This window comes from Trichogramma pretiosum, unplaced genomic scaffold, assembly GCF_000599845.2.
Source record: "Trichogramma pretiosum strain Unisexual culture from Peru unplaced genomic scaffold, Tpre_2.0 scaffold24, whole genome shotgun sequence".
NCBI lineage: Eukaryota > Metazoa > Arthropoda > Insecta > Hymenoptera > Trichogrammatidae > Trichogramma > Trichogramma pretiosum.
In genome coordinates, this window is record NW_019641611.1 from 1,451,346 (window position 1) to 1,472,750 (window position 21,405).

Consider the following 21,405-nt stretch of genomic DNA (forward strand, 5'->3'; position numbering starts at 1 on the left):
GTCTGTGTGGCCGTGTGGCGTTCTCAAGCGCAGCAGCGGCACATTACACAGTAGCGCTCGGCGGTTTGTCGCGAAAATTTTTGAAAAGTTTCCGCGTCCTCGGCCGTCGCCAGACTCAAAGCCCTAATATCCTAATATGAAAGTTAGTCGTTCGTGATACAGTGCGCTCCGATCACACCGGCAGCTTAATGCTCATCATTAGGAGGGCTATATCGCGCCGCGCGCACGCACACACATACCTGTACTTATTTCAGAGAATTTGTACTCGCGTGCATGAGTCGAGTACCTACACACGCGCATCAACACAACGACTTTAAGAAAGGACCGCGACGGCTATTAAGGCGACACACGATTGCGCGTACACATACAAGAGTGCGAAAGCGATTCTGTGCTAAAGTGTCGATAAATTATCCATCCCCCGTATAAGCCATCTCGTATGCGGCGAAAAAGGCGCGCTTCGAGGTTAGCTCCGCAACGTCGAAGATGAGCATTAGTCGCCAGCAGTACCAGCAGCAATTGGCAGCGGCTGCCGCAGCTAAATCAAAACGCGCCTACGTCCTTGTGCCCAGTGCGTTGTTGATTTGCCTGTTGCTTTACAAAGCTTGGGGCGTCGTACTGCTAGTTACCTGCGCCCTAGTGCTCGTTTCGCACACGTGCTACTCGCTACTTTATAAAGACTGTCTCTTCGATCCTCGCAGTTTGTTGCTCATCAAGTACGTTGGAGAGCTGATACTAGAGTTGATTGTCATTTTGAAGCTGCTGACAATTACCGGCTGGTCCACCATCAAACATACGAATCAGCTTGTCAAAAGGTGGTTAGAGCAAAGAAACGAAACCTGGAAATTAGCCAATAGAGAGGACGAGGATACTATAGAGATGAACGGGAGACGCAGTTCCTACAGACTTAGTACTTCAGTAAGTTGCAATTGTGATTTTCTTTTTTTTTTACGATCTGCTGTACTTATCTTAACTTGGTAAACTTTTCTCTATAGGGTACAGAATTTACCAACAAAGCTAGTCCAATTAATACAGGATCATATCAATCATTTGCTTTGAATGGATCTTGTGACGCTGCCAGGACTTCTACTCCAATTGCTAAAGGAGTTGGTCCACATTGGAGAAAAGATCTTAAACCCAATGGATCTATTGGCATTTTTGTGGACTCCCCAATGCCTAAAAAACCTTCATCTCTAGCTAATGAGAATAGATATTCTAATGTTACGAGTAGAGGAGACACTGCAAAGTACTCTCAAATGCCATCATGGGGTTCAACCAGCAGTCCTAAAATCAGAGAAAAAGGGCATGGAGTTAAAACAGTTCAAACTGTTGCCGGACCACTTTTAGCATCAACTAGGTACAACGTTGATCCCAAGTAAGTTACATTTTGTCCTTCAGAAGTTTTTTACAAGAGAATTTTGTTTTTTCTATACAGAATTATAATTTCAGGGTTTATATAGACATCAATTCTCCTGGTATTACAAGTAGGTTGAGCAAATACGCTACAGAAGCCGGTAATAAATTGACACATCAACCTCAATATGGAACTGGCCAATTTCCCAGAGTAAATCTCAATGCAACTCCTATGCCAGTGTTGAGTCCTAAAGTGTCAAGATCAATTTTACCTGTCACTGTGAGAGTAGCTCCACCTGAATCAAATTATCCTTCTGTAGAAACACAAAATCAGCAAGAAAGGCTCAAATTATACTCAGGTTCATCCTTGGAATTAAATGACCCTAAACCTTCAACCAGTGTATCACAAGTTCTCAAAGAAATCTCTCTTAAGCGCCATGCTTCAAGAGAAGATATAATGTTAGATTTAGTGAAAAAGCAGAGAACCGAAAGAATTTCAGAAGGTCAATTAGAGAGTCTTGAAGAAATGATGCAAAAGCGAGCCAGGGAAGATTCATCATTAGCTTCTGATGAGGACGATTTGCCCTCTCAATCTAAAATGCAAAGACCATTAAAAAGACAAAAAGCTTCCTCTTGCCATGACATCTTGAACTCACTTAGTTCAAGTGCTAGCATACTTTCTGGGGTGAAAAGGAAAGCAAGTAAGTATAATGATGAGTTTACTTTCTTTTTTGTAAAATAAATTAGTTTTTATTTTTATTTTATTTTATTGCAGCAGATCTATCGCAGTGCAATACAGAAAAGCATTTCAAATTAGCCAGTCAATCACCAAGCACAAGTTTTTCTTTGACTACATCTGCTTCTATAGAAGAATCACCCAAGTCTAAACGTCAGTTGAATGTTCAAGTACCAACCACGAATAACATTTCAACTGAATCAACTAAGTTAAAACAGAAATCTACAAATTTGGAATTGATCAGTACGGAGAGTCCAAAGAACAATAAATCCCAATTTAAAAAGTCAATAGATTCACCAAAGAAACTTGAATCAAAACCAGTTAGCCCTGTAATAAAAAAAGCTGAAAAATTAACAGATAAATTGTTCATGAAACCAGAACCTCAAAATGTTGACAAAATTAAAAGCTTACAGTCTGATAGTGTGGAATCAAAATTCAAAACTAATGACAAAGATGAAATAAGAAAAGAAGATATAGTCAATATGAGGACAAATAGTATGAGGCAAAGGCTACAAAGCATGTTTGATGCTATTTCTGGGAAAAGTAATAATAATTGCTTAAAATTATAATTTTACAGTACTATTTATTATATTAATAATTTTTCATTTTTTTTTAGCAACTAGCAAAATCGATCCGGATCTTGTTATTCAAGCTGATGAACTCAATACGCCTTCTGAAACATCTGCTTTCACAAGTTTAACTTCTACAACATCAACTACGACTGTTAACACATCGCCAATAACGACTAATATTGTTCCTATTTTAAAAAGTGATGTGGAAGTAAAATCACCTATCAGAAAAACCGTAACGTTCAACTTACCAACTTCAAGTGCCACAAGTGATTCACAAACAAGTAGCACAACAACAACAAATACAAATACAGATTCAAAACCAACACCTACGTTTAGTTTTAATGCTCCAACCACTAGTGCCTCTACAGGCTTTAATTTCTCTTCAAATAACACCGCAGCTAGCACAACTTCAGCTACAACCAAACCTTCAACAACAACTGGTTTTACAGTATCTTTCCGTGGTACTACTACCACTGCTACTACAACAGCTACATCGCCTGTTTCTTCAAGCGCATCATCGCCCGTTTCAAACATGGCGAATACGAGTGCAGTACTTAGTTTTGGAAATGCTAATGTTAACAGTTCTACAAAAACTTCAATTGAGCGTAAGATTTTTTCGATAACTAATTAAAAATATTTCTTTAAGATTTTTAAAATGTTTCTGTTTTTATAATAGAACCTCCTAGCAGTAATTTAGGAAAAATTTCTAATGAAAAAAAAGAAAGTGGATTTTCATTTGGAGCCTCAGCTAGTACAGCAGCACCCACTTCAACAACCGCACCACCAGCTTTTGGTTCATCAAATTCGACGCTCATGTTTTCCGCAGGTAGTTCCGTGACACCAGCCACGACTTCACGAGTTACTGTAACAACTGCGTCATCAGAGACCCAAAAACCAGCGATTTCATTTTCATTTGGTGCCAGTACACCTGCAGCCACTACTGCTTCTAATTCGGGATTTTCCTTTGGAGGAACTGGTACTACAACGAGTGCTTTTAGCGCACCAACCAAACCAGCTTCAGAAGCATTTGCTGCGCCAAACAATACACAAGTATCGAATCCACCATCGTTTGGTACCACAGGAAATACGACTGGATTTGGTGCTCTAACTACCAAGACAGCGCCATCAGCATTTGGCACTCCATCTTCTTCGGTTGGATTTGGTAGTTCAGTTACAACAACTTCATCAACTTTTGGATCTACTGCATCTGGATTTGGCAGTTCGACTACGCAAAATACCGTATCATTTGGAAACGCCAATACAACTGCTCCTCCGGCATATGGTACATCAACAACGACATCAGCAATGTCATTCGGGAATCCATCTACTACGACCACCCCGGCATTTGGAATTTCGTCTCCAGCTAATCCATCGACATTTGGTTCTGTAACAAAATCTTCGTTATTTGGGAATTCTGCAACTACTGCACCTAGCCTATTCTCAAACTCAACAACGACAACTGCAAGTAGTTCAATGTTCAATGCTCCAACTACTAATACCACGGCTTCAATATTTGGATCACAAAATAAACAAGAAACCACTGGCTTCGGCAGTGTCGCTTCAAAACCCAACATTGCCTCGTCAACTCCGAGCTTATTCAATGCTCCAACAACATCTACATCCAAACAACCTACTATTACAAGTATGTTTTCGGCTCCTGGAGGTTCGAGTTCATCAAAGCAACCTACCATTACGAGTATGTTCGGTAAAACGAACTCTCAAGCCACTCCTACTACCACTGCACCACCAGCATTTGGTAGTACTGCATCTTCTAGTATTTTTTCTGGAAGTAACAGTACTAATGCTTCTACTGCAAGTCCTATATTCGGAGGTACATCTTCATCTTCGACCATTCCGAGTGCTACTAACAATTCGAGTATTTTCGGACAAAGTAAACCTCTAACTAATTCTGGATTTGGATCTCCCGCACCAACTTTCGGCTCAGCGCCTGGATCGTCTGCGTTCTCCGCACCGACCTCTAATGCTTTCTCAGTGGGCGGTACAAGTACTAGTAAACTTCCAACGTTTGATATTATAAAATCAGGAAATTCTCCCGCTTTTGGAGCACATACCAGTAATCAGTCAACTACACCATCAATTTTTGGTAGCAATACTGGCTTTGGTTCAACGACAGCGGCACCACCAGCATATGGTGCGTCAACTGGAACCAGTTTCGGGGCTGCATCAACAACACAGCAGACAACTTCACCTTTTTCTGTTCCAGCAACAACCGCAGCCTCATCAGCTAGCTCTTTGTTTGGAAACGCTGCTAGTAATTCCACTAGTTCTTCATTTTCGTTCAGTGGTAATCAAGCATCGCAACAACAACAACAACCAACTTCGTCCTTTTCATTTGGTGGCTCCACTGGAAACAGTGGAAGTAATGTATTCCAATTTGGTGGAGCTTCCAATGCAGCTAAACCAGGCAAGTTGTGACTTTTAATATCCTAGGCGAATTGCATAAAATCTAACGGAATTATTTTCAATTTTAGCTTCAAGTGGATTCAATTTCTCTGCTCCAACTGGAGGACCAACTATTAATTTTAGTGGCTCTACTCAACAACCACCAGCATTTAATGCACCTGCACCCGCGGGAAATATGTTTAGTATAGGCTCAGGAGGTAGCTCTACACCTCGTTCGCGTTCTGCTCGCCCAACAAGGCGACAAAGATGATGGAGAATGTAAAAAATCTTCCTTTGTAAGAAATTTGCATTGATATGATGCAAGTCGTTCTCTGTGGTTTGAAATGCATCGACTAACTCTTAGGATTATTTTATTCAAATGCTTACGTTCTTTTGTAAGTTTGTTTTTCTAATATTATCACAATTTCCAAGGCTCAACATATAGGTGTGTTGCAGGAAAAAATTTCACATTTTTTAATCGCGTGATAAATATTTTTTGAATACTATACTTGAAGAATTTAAAAATACTAGTCTCTTAGAGTGCCCATCGATATGATTGAGCCTCGCCTATGTAAATAAAATAGAAAAAACTAGAGGAAGTTTATAAAAAGAATTTGTACAACTCATAAGTAAATATCAACTAAATGAATGATTCCTCCTACATGAATATACTGCAAAAAAATGACATAAGCAGTAATTTTAACTTTGTATCGTTACGTCGAATTTGAAGCTTTGATATTCACTTACTTGTTGAATATAATCTTAGATGATTTTCAAGTGAAATGAAATTTGTCTTATGACTAGATAATTGTTTATTGTAATTTATTTACCTGTAAATTGTTTAAATAAATAAGGAGGAATGATTCGCTGGTTGGGATGTAATTATTATGTATAATAATGTTATGAAAAATGGTATATCTTAAGCATAGATTAATCAATTGCAACTGTATACATTTATTATATTAACTTATCTTAACATGCCAAATTTTAAACTCTTTACCATTACAAACATCTAAAAAAAATTGGATGTTCTGTTACATTTTCGTTGATTAAAAAGTTATAAACACATGACATGAATGCAAAGTGTTATAGTGAAAATGGTATAGGACTGAGTGATTTATGCGCGTGTGACTCTGTCAGTTTTTAAATTTTTGAATGAATATTAAAAAATGTTATGGTAGTATTGTTTAAATATTGCCTTTAAGCTAACACTATCGAATATCATAGAAATAAAAATGTATTCACCGATTGTTGAAACAAAAGCAGGTTTTTTCGTTCATTTCTTAAAAATGTACTTTACAATCAAATTGAATATTATACATTATTTTTTATACTACATTGATGTAAGATAGCATAAATAATTGCGTGATAACGAGGCATTTGAAAAAAAAAATAAACTTCGTTCATATAAAAAATTGACACGTTAAGCATTTATTTAAATGCGTGAAATGGATTGCACGGTATGCAATGAACATTATGTTGTCCTCTTTTATCGTTGTAAACTTGCTAGCTCTGAAGCTAAGACGAAAAACTTTTGTAAATATGGAGAAATATGTGGTCATATTTTTTGCATTAAAAATTAAAAATACAAATATAACGAAAACGAGCGTCAACTTTATTTCTTACTGTTGCTTACCAACCTTATGCGAACGAATGCAAGAAGTCGAGTTAAAGTTGGCAGTTTTGGATTTTCACCAACAAGAAGTGCATCGAATCGCGAACGAGAATCGAGGAATCGTGAGTCGAGAGCGAGAGAGAGAGAGAAAAAATAGCGGCCGGATTGCGCGCGCAGCTTTCTGGGTTGCTCTGTCCGGCCGCTAGACTCTCGCGACTCGTCTCGCCCGCTCGCCAGAAGGGAACCAACAACAGTGCGAGGCGCATTAAGAACAGCGTTAGTGTGTGAGAGAGAAGAGTGTGCGAGTGAGAAGGGAGAACATCCAGGTCCAAAGGAGCTGAAGAAGCGTTATTCTATCGACTAAAGAAAAAAAACTAAAAACACTCGAAAAAGTCACGCTTGTGCATTGTCAACTCCGAGTCAACAACCGCATTGTCTTTTTCTGCAGAAGATCTCCGATCGTAATTAACGTCGTACTATCCAAAAAAAAAATATACCATGGCCGATTCGGAGAGCAAACAGGGTGATCAGCAGCAGGGAGGCGCACAGGCTCAGTCCCAGCCTCAACAGCAACAACAAGCCCAGGCTGGACAGGCACAATCGTCGGCTCAACAGCAGCAAGCTGGTGGCGCTAACAAGCAGGCCGCCGCCGCCGCTGCCGCTGCTGCTCAACAACAGCAACAAGCAAAAACTGTTATCGGTGAGTTTGCTGGGTGCACGATGCGTGTGTTTTCTATCCCCGTTAGCGGCTCATGTTTTATTATCATCTCATTTGTTTGTCGCCTTTTCGTTGCCTGGCCCCCGTGACCCACGTCGCCGCTTTCGAAAATTCCGAATCGCCGTGCCACGACCCGAACTCGCCGAAATCGGAGTCGTCTTCCTTGCGCGGATCCACCGTAATGGCGCTGAACGCCGAGGGACGCGCCATGCCGCGTGCTTGTTACATCGCGTGGTCGCTTTCTTATGAAACGCTTCTGCGACTCTCTCGGCGGCGTCTTATCTCGAAAGTTCTGGAAATGCGACGCGAATACACCGGTCCAAGCGAAACCCGGGCACGCTACATCGTTGGCTGCTCATCAACGATTCGGAGTCCGCGTGGCACATGGCAATGTTGTTTTGCCGACGGCTTTCGTGTAATATTTACGCGAGTCTATAGAACCTCCATTTCTTTGCACGCGCCAACATTGCAGGAAACCGCGCAGCTTTGCTGCTGCTGCTGCTGCTGCTACTCTTGCCCCCTCTACGTTTTCCTCTGAACCGCGTGCATGTTATAATGCGGATTTTATTCGCCGTTGCCGTGCACTTTTTGCGCTGCATCGTACGCTATTAAATTTTTACCGCCGGCTCGTTTTATACGTATTGATGAAATTTGAATACGTGTCTGCCCTAGTGGCTCAGTGCTGCTGCCTTTTTTTCGCTTTCTCTGACTTTTCTCGGATATGATGAAGCGCTTATTGCTATTACCGAATTGTTCTACAATAATGAATTACGTAACGGATATTTTTACCACCCCTTTCGTGCCCACAAACCGCACTGCATTTTCCGCGCGATCGGACAGATACAGGCAATCCGAAGCTCTCAGGGTGAAAGAACTCCGAAACGCGCCCAAAGCACGAATCAATCACAATTTTTCCGTACGTTGCATGGATCTATATCTGGAAAATTCCAGTTATTGTAGCAGTATTGTAGTAGTAATTATAATGTGGCTTTCAAATAGCTCTATTTTGGGCTCAAATTTCATCACACGTGTCGCGTACGCTCAATGGCTCAATCGCATTGTAGTCATTCTCCCTCTGTCTCACTCTTACCATGTTATTGCGCGGATAATGCGTACAACTAGTGACAACAAATGAGAAAATTCATAATTGAATTCAAGAAGATCCAAACATGCTAATCCTTGATGAATAAGCTGGAGCAAGATGAACTCATAATAGACACATTGTTTGTAATTGTTGAGGAATTCGGAATGTTTGATTTACGATCTTGAGTACCAATTATCTATTCTTAGAAACTTACAAATGTTTGAGGTACACTAGCTTTTCTTCTTGCACATAATATAACATGTGAAATAATCCATACAATATACCACAATTAGCTTGATTAAAATTGTATCTATTATTGATGAGCATTTAAGTATATAATTGATGATTGATTTTCTATTTTACAGCCACTAAAGTAACTGGTACAGTCAAGTGGTTCAATGTCAAGAGTGGCTATGGATTTATCAACAGGTCAGTATTATCTTATTCATACGATTACATTAACGAGGATCAACACTGATAGTCGGATCGGGTATATCAACCGTACGTTCAAAGTTGACGCAATATAATTATCCATTTCTACGGAGCTCACCCTGCCCACCATTTTTTCTCTTTCTCTCTCTCTGCTCCAAAACATTCCGTAAGCGACGTCGTTTTAAATCTCGCACAATGCAGGCTTTCGCACTACACATTCGCAAGGCGAGAAAGCATCTCTATTTCTAGGCGACAACCAATAGCACATTTGGCTCGCAGCCAGTAGCGTAGACCGCCGCTCCCGTGCACATACACGTCTGCGCCCGTGTTACTGTGTATTTGCGAGAAACACCCGAAAAGTTGAGCTGTGCCGAGAGTCGCACGAAAATTGGGGTCAGCTCGTTTCTCCCTTCTTTCTCCTAAATTTTTATATTTTTTTACGATCAAAAATATCCATCCTAGCATTAAATAAAATATCGAGTCTTTAATCGGTCTTAACGCGCACGTATTATCACGCGAGACTCGCATAGTTTTACGTACTTTGAACCTTTACTTGCACGTCAATAATACTTATTCGAGTCTCTATTCTTTGGAAATTGTTGTATGTACACCAAGACGTCGTGCTTGTCTAAGCGACATGTGTATAGCGTTTATTGCAGAGGTCGTGTGGTATTTAACGCGTTCTCAATACGACAATGCCCACGCGTTATACAATATACGTGTACACACGTCTCCGTTGAAATAAACACGCCGACAATTTCATTATCTCGAGCGGCGGAAAATCTAGATTTTTTTACCCAACATGATTGACATAATTTTTCGAACGTTCACGCTGCGTTCCAATAATTCACGCGACAAGCAAACTATGACGCTTGCATCTAAATTTCGCGTTGGGATTTTTTACAAGATTTTTTCCACTTTTACTGAAAAAAATCGAGACAAAATATATCGGAATGATTCGCCGAAGTAACGGCCACTCCGAGTATTTCGCTCGCTTCTTATATTCTTCTAATACGTATACGAGGCATCGCGAGCTCTATTTTTGCGAAGCCGTAAAGGTTATGTTTGTGCACGTGCTTAAAAGCGCCCGCAAAGCCGCTTAAAACACGAGGCGAGTTCGCGTGTAATGTGCATGTATGAATATCCCTGCTGGTTATTGGGAACAGAGCAAAAATTTTTGCAGTGTATGACATGACGATGTTTTATTTTTTTGGTACACTTGAAATCATGAAAGAACTTGTCAAGTTTGATTACTTGCTAATTTGCTCCGTTTTTTTTAAACAAATTATAGAAATGACACCAAAGAAGATGTGTTCGTTCATCAGTCCGCTATTGTCAAGAACAACCCCAAAAAGGCTGTACGCAGCGTCGGTGACGGCGAAGTCGTCGAATTCGATGTTGTCATCGGTGAAAAAGGAAACGAAGCTGCCAACGTGACAGGCCCCGATGGCGAAGCCGTCAAGGGCTCGCCCTACGCCGCCGACAAACGTCGCGGCTTCCGTCAATATTACAACAGACGCGGTGGCGGTGCACGCCCCATGCGCAGACAACAGCGCGAGGGTCAAGAGGGTTACGAATCAGGTTTGAAGATTTTCTAAGTCTGTGTGGATTTTGATGTAGTTTTTCTCTGAACTTGACTAATTTGAAAATTTTCCACTGAAAAAGCAGGAGAAGGCGGTAAAACCGGCGACGAACAGAGTGGCGGAGAAGGTGGTGGCAACAATCAAGGCCAGCAGCAAATGCGCCGATACAGGCCACGTCGTCCTTATGACGGATACTACCGCGGAGGCAACCGTAGAAATCAGTCGCAACAACAGAATGAAAATGGTGGCGAAGCTGCCCAAGGAGGTGAAGGAGACGGTGACCAAGGTGGTAATCAACGCGGTGGCAATCCTCGCGGTCGAGGAGGCCCCTCCAGACGCTTCTTCCGCCGCAACTTCCGCGGAGGACGTGGTGGTGGTGGAGGCAACCGCCGACCTCGCAGCCAAGACGGTCGGGTACGTCGTGATTCAAATCAGAAAAATATTTCATTGGGCATTTGATAGATTCATTATTGTATCCGTAGTTTTTTTATTTCTTTACATTTTACTTTGGTTTTTTTATGCTTTTCTGGTGTCACTTTTTTAAATTTATACCTACAAAATTTCCGCGTAGAAAAAAAGCTTTAATGCATGAACACACTTTTTGCTGCATGAATTTTTTTTATACACTTTTTCAGTCCGAGCAAAAATCTGATGCACCAGTAGAAAAGAGTAATGTTCCTGCCCAAGCTCCTGCTCCCCAGGTAATTTACATCACTTGCTTTTCATTCCTGTTCATCAACAGCAATCATCTGATGTACAACTGAATTTAGATTTTTCTATAGCTCTGAACTTGATCTCATATAGATAAATCATATATTATAGTTAATTAATTGAAATCTTTCTTAAAAATATTTAAATTATTAAAGTAGTTTTTAGTATAAGAATATAATAATTCCATTTGGAGGCTAAAACACGTCATTTTTCCAGGACAGTCAGCCGGCGCAGAGTAACGCAAACGCCGAAGGCACTGCTTAAACCAACTACAGTCGTCGCCATCATGTCACCATCCCTCTCTACATAACACCTTTATTTATTAAGTAAGAGGCGACGGAAACACAATAACTGCTATAAGCAGCGAGGAAATATGCGGAAATCTTATAACAATGCAAAAAAAAAAAAAAAAACTAAAAAATCCAAAAAAAAAAGTTAATGAAAGTTTACCAACAAACACTACTCCAAAGTCTCTCCACGAAAATAAAAAATTAAACAACAAATCAAAATTATTTTAATCTTTAAATTAACCAGCTGAAATTGCGGTACGTAATTAAGCAGCTTAACAGCAAAACCTTAACAGCTATAAAGTTTAGATTAAAGGCAAAGCCTTTTTTCGTATGGATATAATCCAGCGATAAAATGATTAACATCGGTAGGTTATAACGAGCAAAAGTTAGATCAACGTAGCATGTCCTAAAAAGACACTTTTATATACACATTAATAAAACACCGAGTAACTGCGTTCTCACGAAGCGTTTGATAACCAATATTTTCCTGCTTCTTTTACAATTGCGTTTTCGTTCGCCGTTTCTATTTTAAATATTGTCTATTGTCTATTATTTACCAGCAAACACGATGTTTCGGAGTGAAAATACTGTTTAAGTTTCTTTGTATTGTTCACCTTTGAATTAATTATTACCAATACATCGAGACAGTAGCTTGTAAATCTGAATGCTGTCGATTCGAGCAAACATAGTACTGTAATTTCTGCTATTAATGCTAAAAAAAAACTACTACGTCAGCTTACATTTATTATACTTGTAAAAAAAAAATTTCGTGGTGTGATAACGAGATCACGTGCGGTGAGATTGTAGTAGGTCATTAATTTAGGACTGTTTAATGCATGGGCAGTCTGAAATTTTTTTGTAAACTACATGACATCAATAACAGCGTCGCCTTTGAACTACACATCTTTTTTTTTTTTTTATTGTAACGCGACGCGTTTTTATAAGACGGCAAATTTGTAAAGTTGTACGTGCGAATAACAACTGAAACTTTATCGTTTACTTTACTTAGCCTCGTACTTTTTGAATCTTGCATTTGAAAATTGTTAATACCAATTTTGTGTTGAAAAGTCGAGTAATATTTGTATTATGTCAAAATACAATTAATTCGTTAGTTCATTAATTTTTTGTGACTAAGCGATTGTGAATCTGAACTGTCACGACATACATGCGAGTATTATTCCGTTACTAAATAACAAAAATAACATTCAAAGATACAATTTGTAATTATGGATATCGCTGAATACAGCAAAGATTTGAATTTGAAAAATTTCTCATGCATAACCCCTGGTGGGTTGTTTCAATTGTAAAAAAAAAGTTTCTTACGCGTAGAAACTGAATTGTAATTTTTTTCGTATCGATAACGTTTCGTTAAAGACTCAACGCATTTAAATTGCGATCGGGTTGTCTGAAATGGAATAGTTCCAAAGTAACGCTCTATTGATTATACGATTCTTGGCATATCCATTGTCAAAGTATAAACATGTCAAAAAGAAAAAATTTGTACAAAACATTACTATTATGCATGGCCTTTTTCCCTTTTTTTATAAAAAAAAGTTAAATAAAGAGTATGATTTTCTTTCTACACCATAAAACAAGTATATCTATCATTGTATTAAAACATTAAAATGACTCTACAACAATTGCACGCACCGCACGCACACTACAGCATAATATATTTTTCTCGTATGTAGAAGTATAACAAAGATAAGATATCTCGTTTACCGCATTGTAACACCATGAATAAGAAAAATAACTCGTGTCCCTACAATTATAATCAACGAGTAAGTATAATATGTTCGTTCTTCCTTTGATTGTTTCTAGAAATTTTTATCTCTCTCCAAACGAGGCGATGATGACCTCTCACGTTTTGTAAAAGCATAGTTAGAATTGTTAATTTTTCGTCAGTACGATTACTTTGTGAATTAAGAGAGATAAAAGTCCTTGAACTAAACGAAAAATAAAAAAAACTTTAAAGTTATCCTCTTTCATATTTGTGTGCATAATATCTTTGTTTGCGTGTCGAAAGATAAATAAGCGATTTAAAAACTTAATGCTAATCATGAGGAATATTAAGGAAATGGTTAAATCTAGGAATTGCTTTGTCGCAGAGGGTCGCTAAAAATCCAACTTGGTCGTGTTCTTGGAATCTTGCATTAAAAACCAATTTTCAATTAAAGTACTGCGCTTGGAAAATGTTAGAGCGCCCGTGTTAATTAAGAGCTTTTAAGGTCCCATTAAAATACTATCATCAAAAGTATGAACGGGGACTTGCATGATCAAATGACAAAAAGAGATAAAAACAATGCGGCTGAGGCTGTACTTGATAAAGCAATTCGAAGATTACATCTATAATCTATTTGCCGGTTAATGAGACCGAGTGTATAATCCATCGTGAACAATTTTAAGAAAGAGAAAGGTCCGTGGCTGACTGTGAAAAAAAATCTCGTAAATAATAATTTAATGATTAAAAAAAACGTACGATGCATGTGTTAAGTGAAATTTCAAAGTCGAGCATATAACTAGATACTAAAGTGAATAAGAGAAAGGAAACACAAAAACTTGAGAGAACAAAAACTTCTGCATTAAATAATTATTGGTATAGCTTATAAAATAAAGAACAAGACAACGGGATTAAAGCTCAGAATAATGGGGGAGAGACTATGGTTTTAAGATCGTTGGGAGACTACTACGATCAAAACGCCTTGTCTCCTTTTATAGTTTTCATTAAATCAAAGGAAAAGCGGAAAATCTATAAAACACTATTGAGAGTGTTTTTCATTTTTTATTGTACCACACAAAAAGAAAGTAAAAAATGTTTCTTATAAATAGCAAAAGAACTTGTGGTGTTTTGCTAGTCGAAAAGCGACAAAAGCTAAAAAAAGAACATGATTTGTAATAGAACTTACAAAAAAAGCATCAACAAAAATTGAAAATTTTTAAAAACAGTTGTAAAAGACGAAGAAGTTCATAAAATGAAACTAAAAAAAGAGTAAAAAAGGAAAAAGATGAAAAGCTCGAGTAGCTTTTTAACATGAAACTCGCAGCCACATGCTTGTTCTTTCGTTGTTTTTTTTTGTAACATACAAATTTACGGCAGAGCAAGTTTGTCATAGACGAGCTGAATCGGAATATTTGGCGATACGTATACGAACAATTTTTTTTATGAGCCAAATCTCTTGTGCGACAGAAAAGAAAACAGTACATAACATAAAAAATGTATAAAATGTAAAAAAAACGTAAAAAAAAACCTGAAAAAAATGATGGAAAAAAATGTTGAATTTTCCGACGTTGATCAGGGCTCGTGCACCGCTCAGAACCGTTCCATGTGTGTGTATAATTCAAACAAATGTTTTGCACCCCTCTTGGCGTTTCTTTTGCCGATCAATGCGAGAGAAAGCCTATATTTTCCGAAAATTGTTGCATGTCTTTCCATCTTTGGGGGACGCATCGTCATGGATTTATTTTATACACACATGTATTACTTTGAAGCCTCAGCTGAGCTCGAGCATATAAACGTCGAGTGTTGGGAAAATTTTGCGTATTATATTATTATTAAAAAAAGTAAAAATAAAAATAAATGAAGAATTTTGTACCGAGAATGCGAGAGAAAGAAATGATGAAGGGTAAATTGATGATGTGTGATGCGAGAGAGCGAGAGAGAGAAAGAGAAAAAAATTAAAGTGTTGAAAAAAAAGAGGTAAAAAATTGATAATATCGCGGTGAACCCGATATTATAGATTTTTGTAAAGCTCTACATGGCTAATTTCGTAATACGGAATTTAATTTTTTCACGAAACATGTGCATTATAACGAAATAAAAGTGAAAAAAAAAATCGAAAAATAATGAAACTACCAAAGTCGTGTTGTTCATTTCATTTAGACCATCACGAATACTGCAAGCGATTACGAGCACTTCTCCGATATCATCATCATTTATAAAAATAATCCGGGGATTCGGTGGCGTCGAGAACGCACGTGGCGTAAGGTGTCGTGTTGCAGTTATGCTATTGTCCACTGGCTGCAGAGTGCAGGGTGTGAACTGAAGTGCGCGCGAAACGACACGTGACGATTTCCCGCGAGAGTAAGTCTGCACGCGTATACACCGCGCGAAACGCAACGATGACGTTGGCCCGTTGAAAGTGGGTGCGTGGATTGTTTCTCGTCGTGGTTGTGCTCGCGGGTAAAATCGATATTCGCCTCCACCGATGATTATTCGATTTTTCGCACCTGTAATGCCTGACTCGAGCATAAGAGTGCATTTCGCTGTTGATTCGAGTAAACGTTTGCCTACGTTTTGATTGATACTTAGTTTAAATCGTGTCGGCAGATACAAGATCATAATACAAACAAACTGGCGCATAGATCAACAACCCTAGGCCATTGCTCCCCGATCTAATCCATCCGAAATCATTGTTCAAGTAAATTCGTAGGCCGACGTTGCGACTTCGTCAATTTTCATACAAGACAGCATGTAAATAGTATATCAAAGCGAGACTCGGAGTCGGTGTTTATTGACAGGAGCGTGGAGAAAGAGCAAACTCGGATCGTTGTCCCTCCATGCACACCTGCCTGGGTAGAGGGGGCAAATATTGGCGCAACACGAGCACATCTGCTGCTGCGCTGCCGCCGAGCGAGCCGAGGCTCGGCCGCTCGCCACAGTGCGCTGTTATTGAATCGATCGACTGCTGTGCGTATGGTAGCGTCGAGCAATTATAGAGGGGCCGAGGTTCCATACAGCCAAAGACGAAGAGCAGAGTTTCGAGCATCGGAGCGAGTTTTCGCAACTGCTGTCTGCGCTGCTATTAGGGCCCGCATAGCATATAGGTAAGAGAGAAAGAGCGCAAAATCTCGGCGGCTGGAACTTGCTGTTCAAAGTTTCGGTACTTCCGGCCGTGGCGCGACATCCTTCGTCTCTCTAGACAGTAGCAGCAGTGGCCCAACGGCCGTGTGGTGATTGTGAACTGTGACTCTGACAACGCAGAGCCTCACGCGCACGTATACGCAAGATCACACACATAGGAGTCGCAGACACACGCGCTACGCGCAGCTCTAGACTTGGCATTAGATTACTTGGGCATACATTTGTGTGTATGTTATTGTAATACAAGCCGAGCAGCTCGTCGCTTCGAAAGGACACGGTAGTTGTAGCACTCGCCAGTCGCTAGTCCGACATACATTAGCTGCTCAACTCTCAAGTGTGCGCGCAAGTGTCGGCACTTGGCAGTGTTCCTTCTGATCTTCAAACAGAAGATAACAATACAGTCCGAGCATTTAACCTTTGACCAAAGCTACATTCCGACGACGATTTGGCTTCACTGGCTTGAAGTCCAACGTGGTCCCTGCAACGTACAATTACTTAGTTGTTAAGTATTACTGCTAGATTATCGAGTGAACATAGTGTTTTAAGTATAACGTCATGAGTCCATTGAATAACGGTGCGATGAGGATGCCACCTCAAGTGATGAGGCCACCGGTGATACCGCGTTTCGGTCGGGCACCACCGCCGCCTCCACCTCCACCAGGTATGAACAGTAGACCGGGTATGCTACCGCCACCGATGCCACGATTTGTTCCTAACCGTGGAAGACCGATGCCGCCCCCGGGACGGTCAGGCATGATGGTTGGACCGCCGCCACCGAATATGTACGGTCCACCACCGCAGATGCCGCCGATGTGTCGACCCATGCCCGGTCATATTCCACCGCCGCCACCGATGATGCGAGGCCCCATGGGGTTGCGAGCACCGATGCCCATGCGACCACCGAGGGGCATGATGCCGCCTCACGTATTACCACACATGAGACCACGCTACCCTCCGAACAACGCCAACGGCAAACCCAAACAGAATGGAAACGGACCCAACAACAACAACAAAAAGAATCACAAATTCGAGGTAAAAGTGCGTACATTTCGTAAGCTGCTTTTATTGCCTATTTCAATTATCGATACAGATTAAAGTGATGGTAGTGTGACTTATAACTCATCAATGACACAGTACCATTACATTCTTATGATTAGTACCAAGCATGTTATTTTTTATTACGCTTTCGATGGCTTGCTTATGTTTGTATTTGCGCTTGTACAGGAACTGGAAATGAAAAAACCCTGGATGACGGATGAAATTCGTAGTGAAATCCAGAAAAAAAATAAACTCTATGCCAAAGCTAAAAAGAATAAGGATGCCAAGGAGTGGGAAGAGTTCAAAGATCTCAGGAACAAAGTAACACGAATGATTCGTGATGCCAAAAATGAATATCTTTCCAAACATCCTGAACAGGTAGATAACTTACAATTATAAAATAATTATGTTTATGATAACTAATATTACTAATCTAAATTACTTTTAAAATAATTAAATGGGTATTCAAATTTAAAAATTAACAAACAATTAATTTTATCAACATTAGCTTTTAGACAATTGATGCTACTTATTCATGTTATAAATATTCACTTTTCTAACCCTAACTCATGCATGCTTTTGCTCCATGTGAACAAAGTACAAATCAAATTAATTGATCACTAGGTAAACTTCATAAATTGAGCCAGATATTTGTTGTGTTTAGCTGCTGCAGTTATGCGACCTTGAGAATTCCTATAGCAATCAGAACTTAAGTTTTCATTTATTGCCTTTAGCAGTAAATACTTCTGTAGCTTCGTGAAAATCAAATGGTTTTTAAATTTCATTTTATTACAGGTTTCTCCGAAAACACCTGAACAGAATTCTGTTGAAAAAGAAAGTGTTCAAAATAGCGAAAACACAACTGAGCAAACTGAGCAAACAGAGCAAACGGAGCTAAATGGGGAGAACATGCCTTCCAGCGAACAAGCACAGTCTTGAGCTTCGTAGGCTACTCCTTTGTAATTTTTGAGTGATTGGTTCGAATTTTTAATATGTCATTCGGAACCTTGGACTGATTACAATTCAATTCTTTTGACTTTTTTCTAATTAACAAAAACATAGTAAATTTGACAATTTTGCGTTTGTGTCAAAAATACTTTGCATTAATTACTTTGAAAAAGAGTATAAAACATCAAATTCACCTTAATGCTTCTAATTATCTATGTAGTATTCAAAGACGTTTTGAATCACGTTATTAATTTTCTATTAATTTCGAGCGTCTTTTATATAAGTACATAAATGTAACTTAGCAGTTAATGAACTGTAACATTTTTTGATTTTCGTAATCAAAGTTTATAATTTAAAGTGAACTATTGTATAAAGCATGCTGTGAAAGGTTTATTTGTTTAGATATTATTATAATCATTTAAAACTGAGAAAGAATGATTAAAACCAAGTCACAAGTAAAAATTTGTAATTTTCATTAATTTTCTTACTTTTTAAAAGTATTTTAACGAAATATTTCTTGTGCACGAAAATTTACTAGACAAATAAACCAAAATTTATTCACACATTTCGTGAGAATAAAACATCGATTATATGCCTGTAAATCAACTGGTCTGTTAAATGAATTTGAAATGTATTTCAATTCGCTCCGAAATTGCTCTTTGGCCAGTAGTGCAGTGCCCTGAATAAATTTGTGGCCAATTTCCTTATAATTTCCTGGTTAAGGATACATCTATTTGTAATACACAAAAATTTGCTATTAATTATTATATTGAAAAATTAAAATCACCTAATAATTGATGTGTATAACTTGTATGTTAGCAATATTGCAGTATTTGCTAGATTTCATTACAAGCAACATTTTTTATTCTCAATATTAATCATTGTTTTAATAGATTTCTATCTAATATAAAATTTGAATTTATAAGTTTGATAAAATTGCTTCAGACACTTTTTGTATCCAAGTCCTTATATCACTGTAAAAATAAATATTTATATACACATTCAAATGATTGTCTTCTTTAATGAAAATGCTTCCAAGCAAACAGACAATTATATATCAAATAAATATTGGCATTTAAATCGTGGAAATCAAGAGACAAATTTAGAATTTTTAGCTTGAATATGTGGATATCAATTTATCAATGTTGCTTCCAAATTAACTATCCAAGTATAGAGTTTGACTTTTAAAAACATATTTTTAAATAACTAACAAAAAATAATACTTTTGATCTCAACCTTTTTAATATCCGTCGTTTTGGCGACATACTTAAAAAAAGAATAGTTTCTATCTGAATATTTTTAGGCACACCTGTACGAAAATGATGAAGAATACGGAGCCCACAATTCAGAAGTAATGCCCGATACTAGCGATTCAGAAGATGATACAGAGACTCAAATGCAGCCAGATGAAGGATCGGAACAGAAGTTTTCGCAGTCAAGTAGAGAAGAAAATTTATTCTGTGAAGTTTGTGACCGCGATTTCAATAATGCAGCACAAATGAGGAAACACTTAAACGAGCATCAGACTTGTGGAATCGATGGATGTGATTTCCGTGCACACCCGAAGCTGGTTGAAAAACATATTAGTATGCAACATGCTACTGGCCTATACCAACGAATGAAGAGCATCATTGTTGACAAAGATGTTGAAAAGTGGATAGCCGAAAGAAAAAAGTAAGTTGTCTGGTTGAATTAATATAAATTTTCATTGGAATGAATAATAATTTTGTATTATTTATTAGAAACAGGTATAAGTTCCCTACTGAGTCGAACATTCAGGAGAAAGAAGCTGAAAAATTGGAAAAGAAAAATCGTGGAGAAGTAATCGAACTATCAAATCATAAAAAAAGTCATGAAAAAAAACAACCAAATAAAAACCCAAACCTTCAAAAAAGACAAAGAAAACGAAATCGAAAACCAAGAGATGAATTTCAACTTCCAAAAATTATAGAAGCAGAACGTTATCGCGGTTTACTTCCATTTGCTGGAATCAATATGTTGGACGATAGTAGTCATGATGCAGAAACTTATGAACATGACTCGACCGAAAAAAATATTGATGAAATTGAATCTCCAGTTACAGACCAACTAGAAAATGAACAATTTCGTGTATCTGACGACGATGATGAAGTTGTTCCCGCAAAAATAATAAAACTTACAGAAGTCCCGAAAATTTCAGAGAACGTTGTGATAGAAAAACCTAAAGTGACAAAATCTCTCGGATTGGTTGCTGACTATGGTACTGAATCCGATGACGGTAAGCAATCAATCTTTTTTAATCATTAAAGTTAATAATCATATTGAAATCAATTATTCAAAAATAAAATTCTATCTCCAGATGAATTACCTGAAGAAGTGCCTATAGTAAAATTAAATATTGAAAATGAAATATCGCACATATCTGAGTCTGAAAATAAAGTTATTGGTGTAATACAAAAAAATGATGATAGTGCCTTGGAGGAACTCAGTACTTCTCCAAACGTTTCAACCAAAAATAACTCGTCAAAGAATAGTAATGCATCTGAGGAAGTTACACAGCCAAAATCGAACGAAAAGTCTTATCAGAAAAAAGAAACTAAAAATTCAAATTTTAAAAACCATAAGGCCAATGATTCTGAATATAGCAATGGTCGATTAAGGTTATTAAATAGACTGCTACAAAGTGAAATACAGCACGAAAGAAATTTAATTTTCCAATGTATAACATTCATAGCTAACAATAACTTTTTTGAATAAATTTGTTTTATTTCTGAAATTTAGTTGTACACTTATGCCAAGTGTTAAGTTTGAATGTATGTACAAAAACATGCCTTTTGTAGTAATGATTTTAATGTTAAATTAAAATCCAATTCTTAAAAAGTCAAATCTGTGATCAATATAGGTAGAAATCAAGCTAATAAATTGTTATAGAGTAATTGTTTCTTGAAGAGTTTTCTAGTGTTAATAAGTAATACATTTAGTTTTGTTTGTAAAACTTTATCTACTATGAGAAAAAAACTTTTTTAACGTTTCTGACATTGATAAAAATAAATCAAATAATATGAAAAATTTATTGAAAATATTT

The 21,405-nt window shown here is 38.0% G+C and overlaps 3 protein-coding genes across 8 annotated transcripts; all 3 read left to right on the forward strand.

The window, feature by feature from the left end:
• Positions 1-6,476, forward strand: LOC106648442 (mucin-5AC-like). Its single transcript, XM_014365350.2, has 7 exons — positions 1-915; positions 993-1,372; positions 1,447-2,051; positions 2,126-2,629; positions 2,703-3,263; positions 3,335-5,083; positions 5,151-6,476. The coding sequence occupies exons 1-7, from the start codon at positions 484-486 to the stop codon at positions 5,330-5,332; spliced, it is 4,413 nt and encodes a 1,470-aa protein (XP_014220836.2). The 5' UTR covers positions 1-483; the 3' UTR covers positions 5,333-6,476.
• Positions 6,477-6,894: 418 nt separating this feature from the next.
• On the forward strand, positions 6,895-13,057 carry LOC106648338 (Y-box factor homolog). Of its 5 annotated transcripts, none has more exons than XM_014365141.2 (6): positions 6,895-7,376; positions 8,844-8,907; positions 10,202-10,491; positions 10,576-10,907; positions 11,129-11,194; positions 11,421-13,057. In XM_014365141.2, the coding sequence occupies exons 1-6, from the start codon at positions 7,175-7,177 to the stop codon at positions 11,466-11,468; spliced, it is 1,002 nt and encodes a 333-aa protein (XP_014220627.1). In that variant the 5' UTR covers positions 6,895-7,174; the 3' UTR covers positions 11,469-13,057. The 5 variants fall into 5 exon arrangements, with proteins under 5 accessions (XP_014220627.1, XP_014220628.1, XP_023314379.1 ...); XM_014365142.2 differs by having other exon boundaries at positions 10,579-10,907; XM_023458611.1 differs by having other exon boundaries at positions 11,426-11,529.
• A 3,072-nt stretch (positions 13,058-16,129) lies between these two features.
• LOC106648335 (uncharacterized protein PFB0765w-like) lies at positions 16,130-21,377 on the forward strand. Of its 2 annotated transcripts, none has more exons than XM_014365136.2 (5): positions 16,130-17,387; positions 17,580-17,771; positions 19,645-20,015; positions 20,084-20,598; positions 20,680-21,377. In XM_014365136.2, the coding sequence occupies exons 1-5, from the start codon at positions 16,911-16,913 to the stop codon at positions 21,075-21,077; spliced, it is 1,953 nt and encodes a 650-aa protein (XP_014220622.1). In that variant the 5' UTR covers positions 16,130-16,910; the 3' UTR covers positions 21,078-21,377. The 2 variants fall into 2 exon arrangements, with proteins under 2 accessions (XP_014220622.1, XP_014220621.1); XM_014365135.2 differs by having other exon boundaries at positions 16,131-17,393; positions 20,680-21,376.
• The last annotated feature ends 28 nt before the right edge of the window (positions 21,378-21,405 follow it).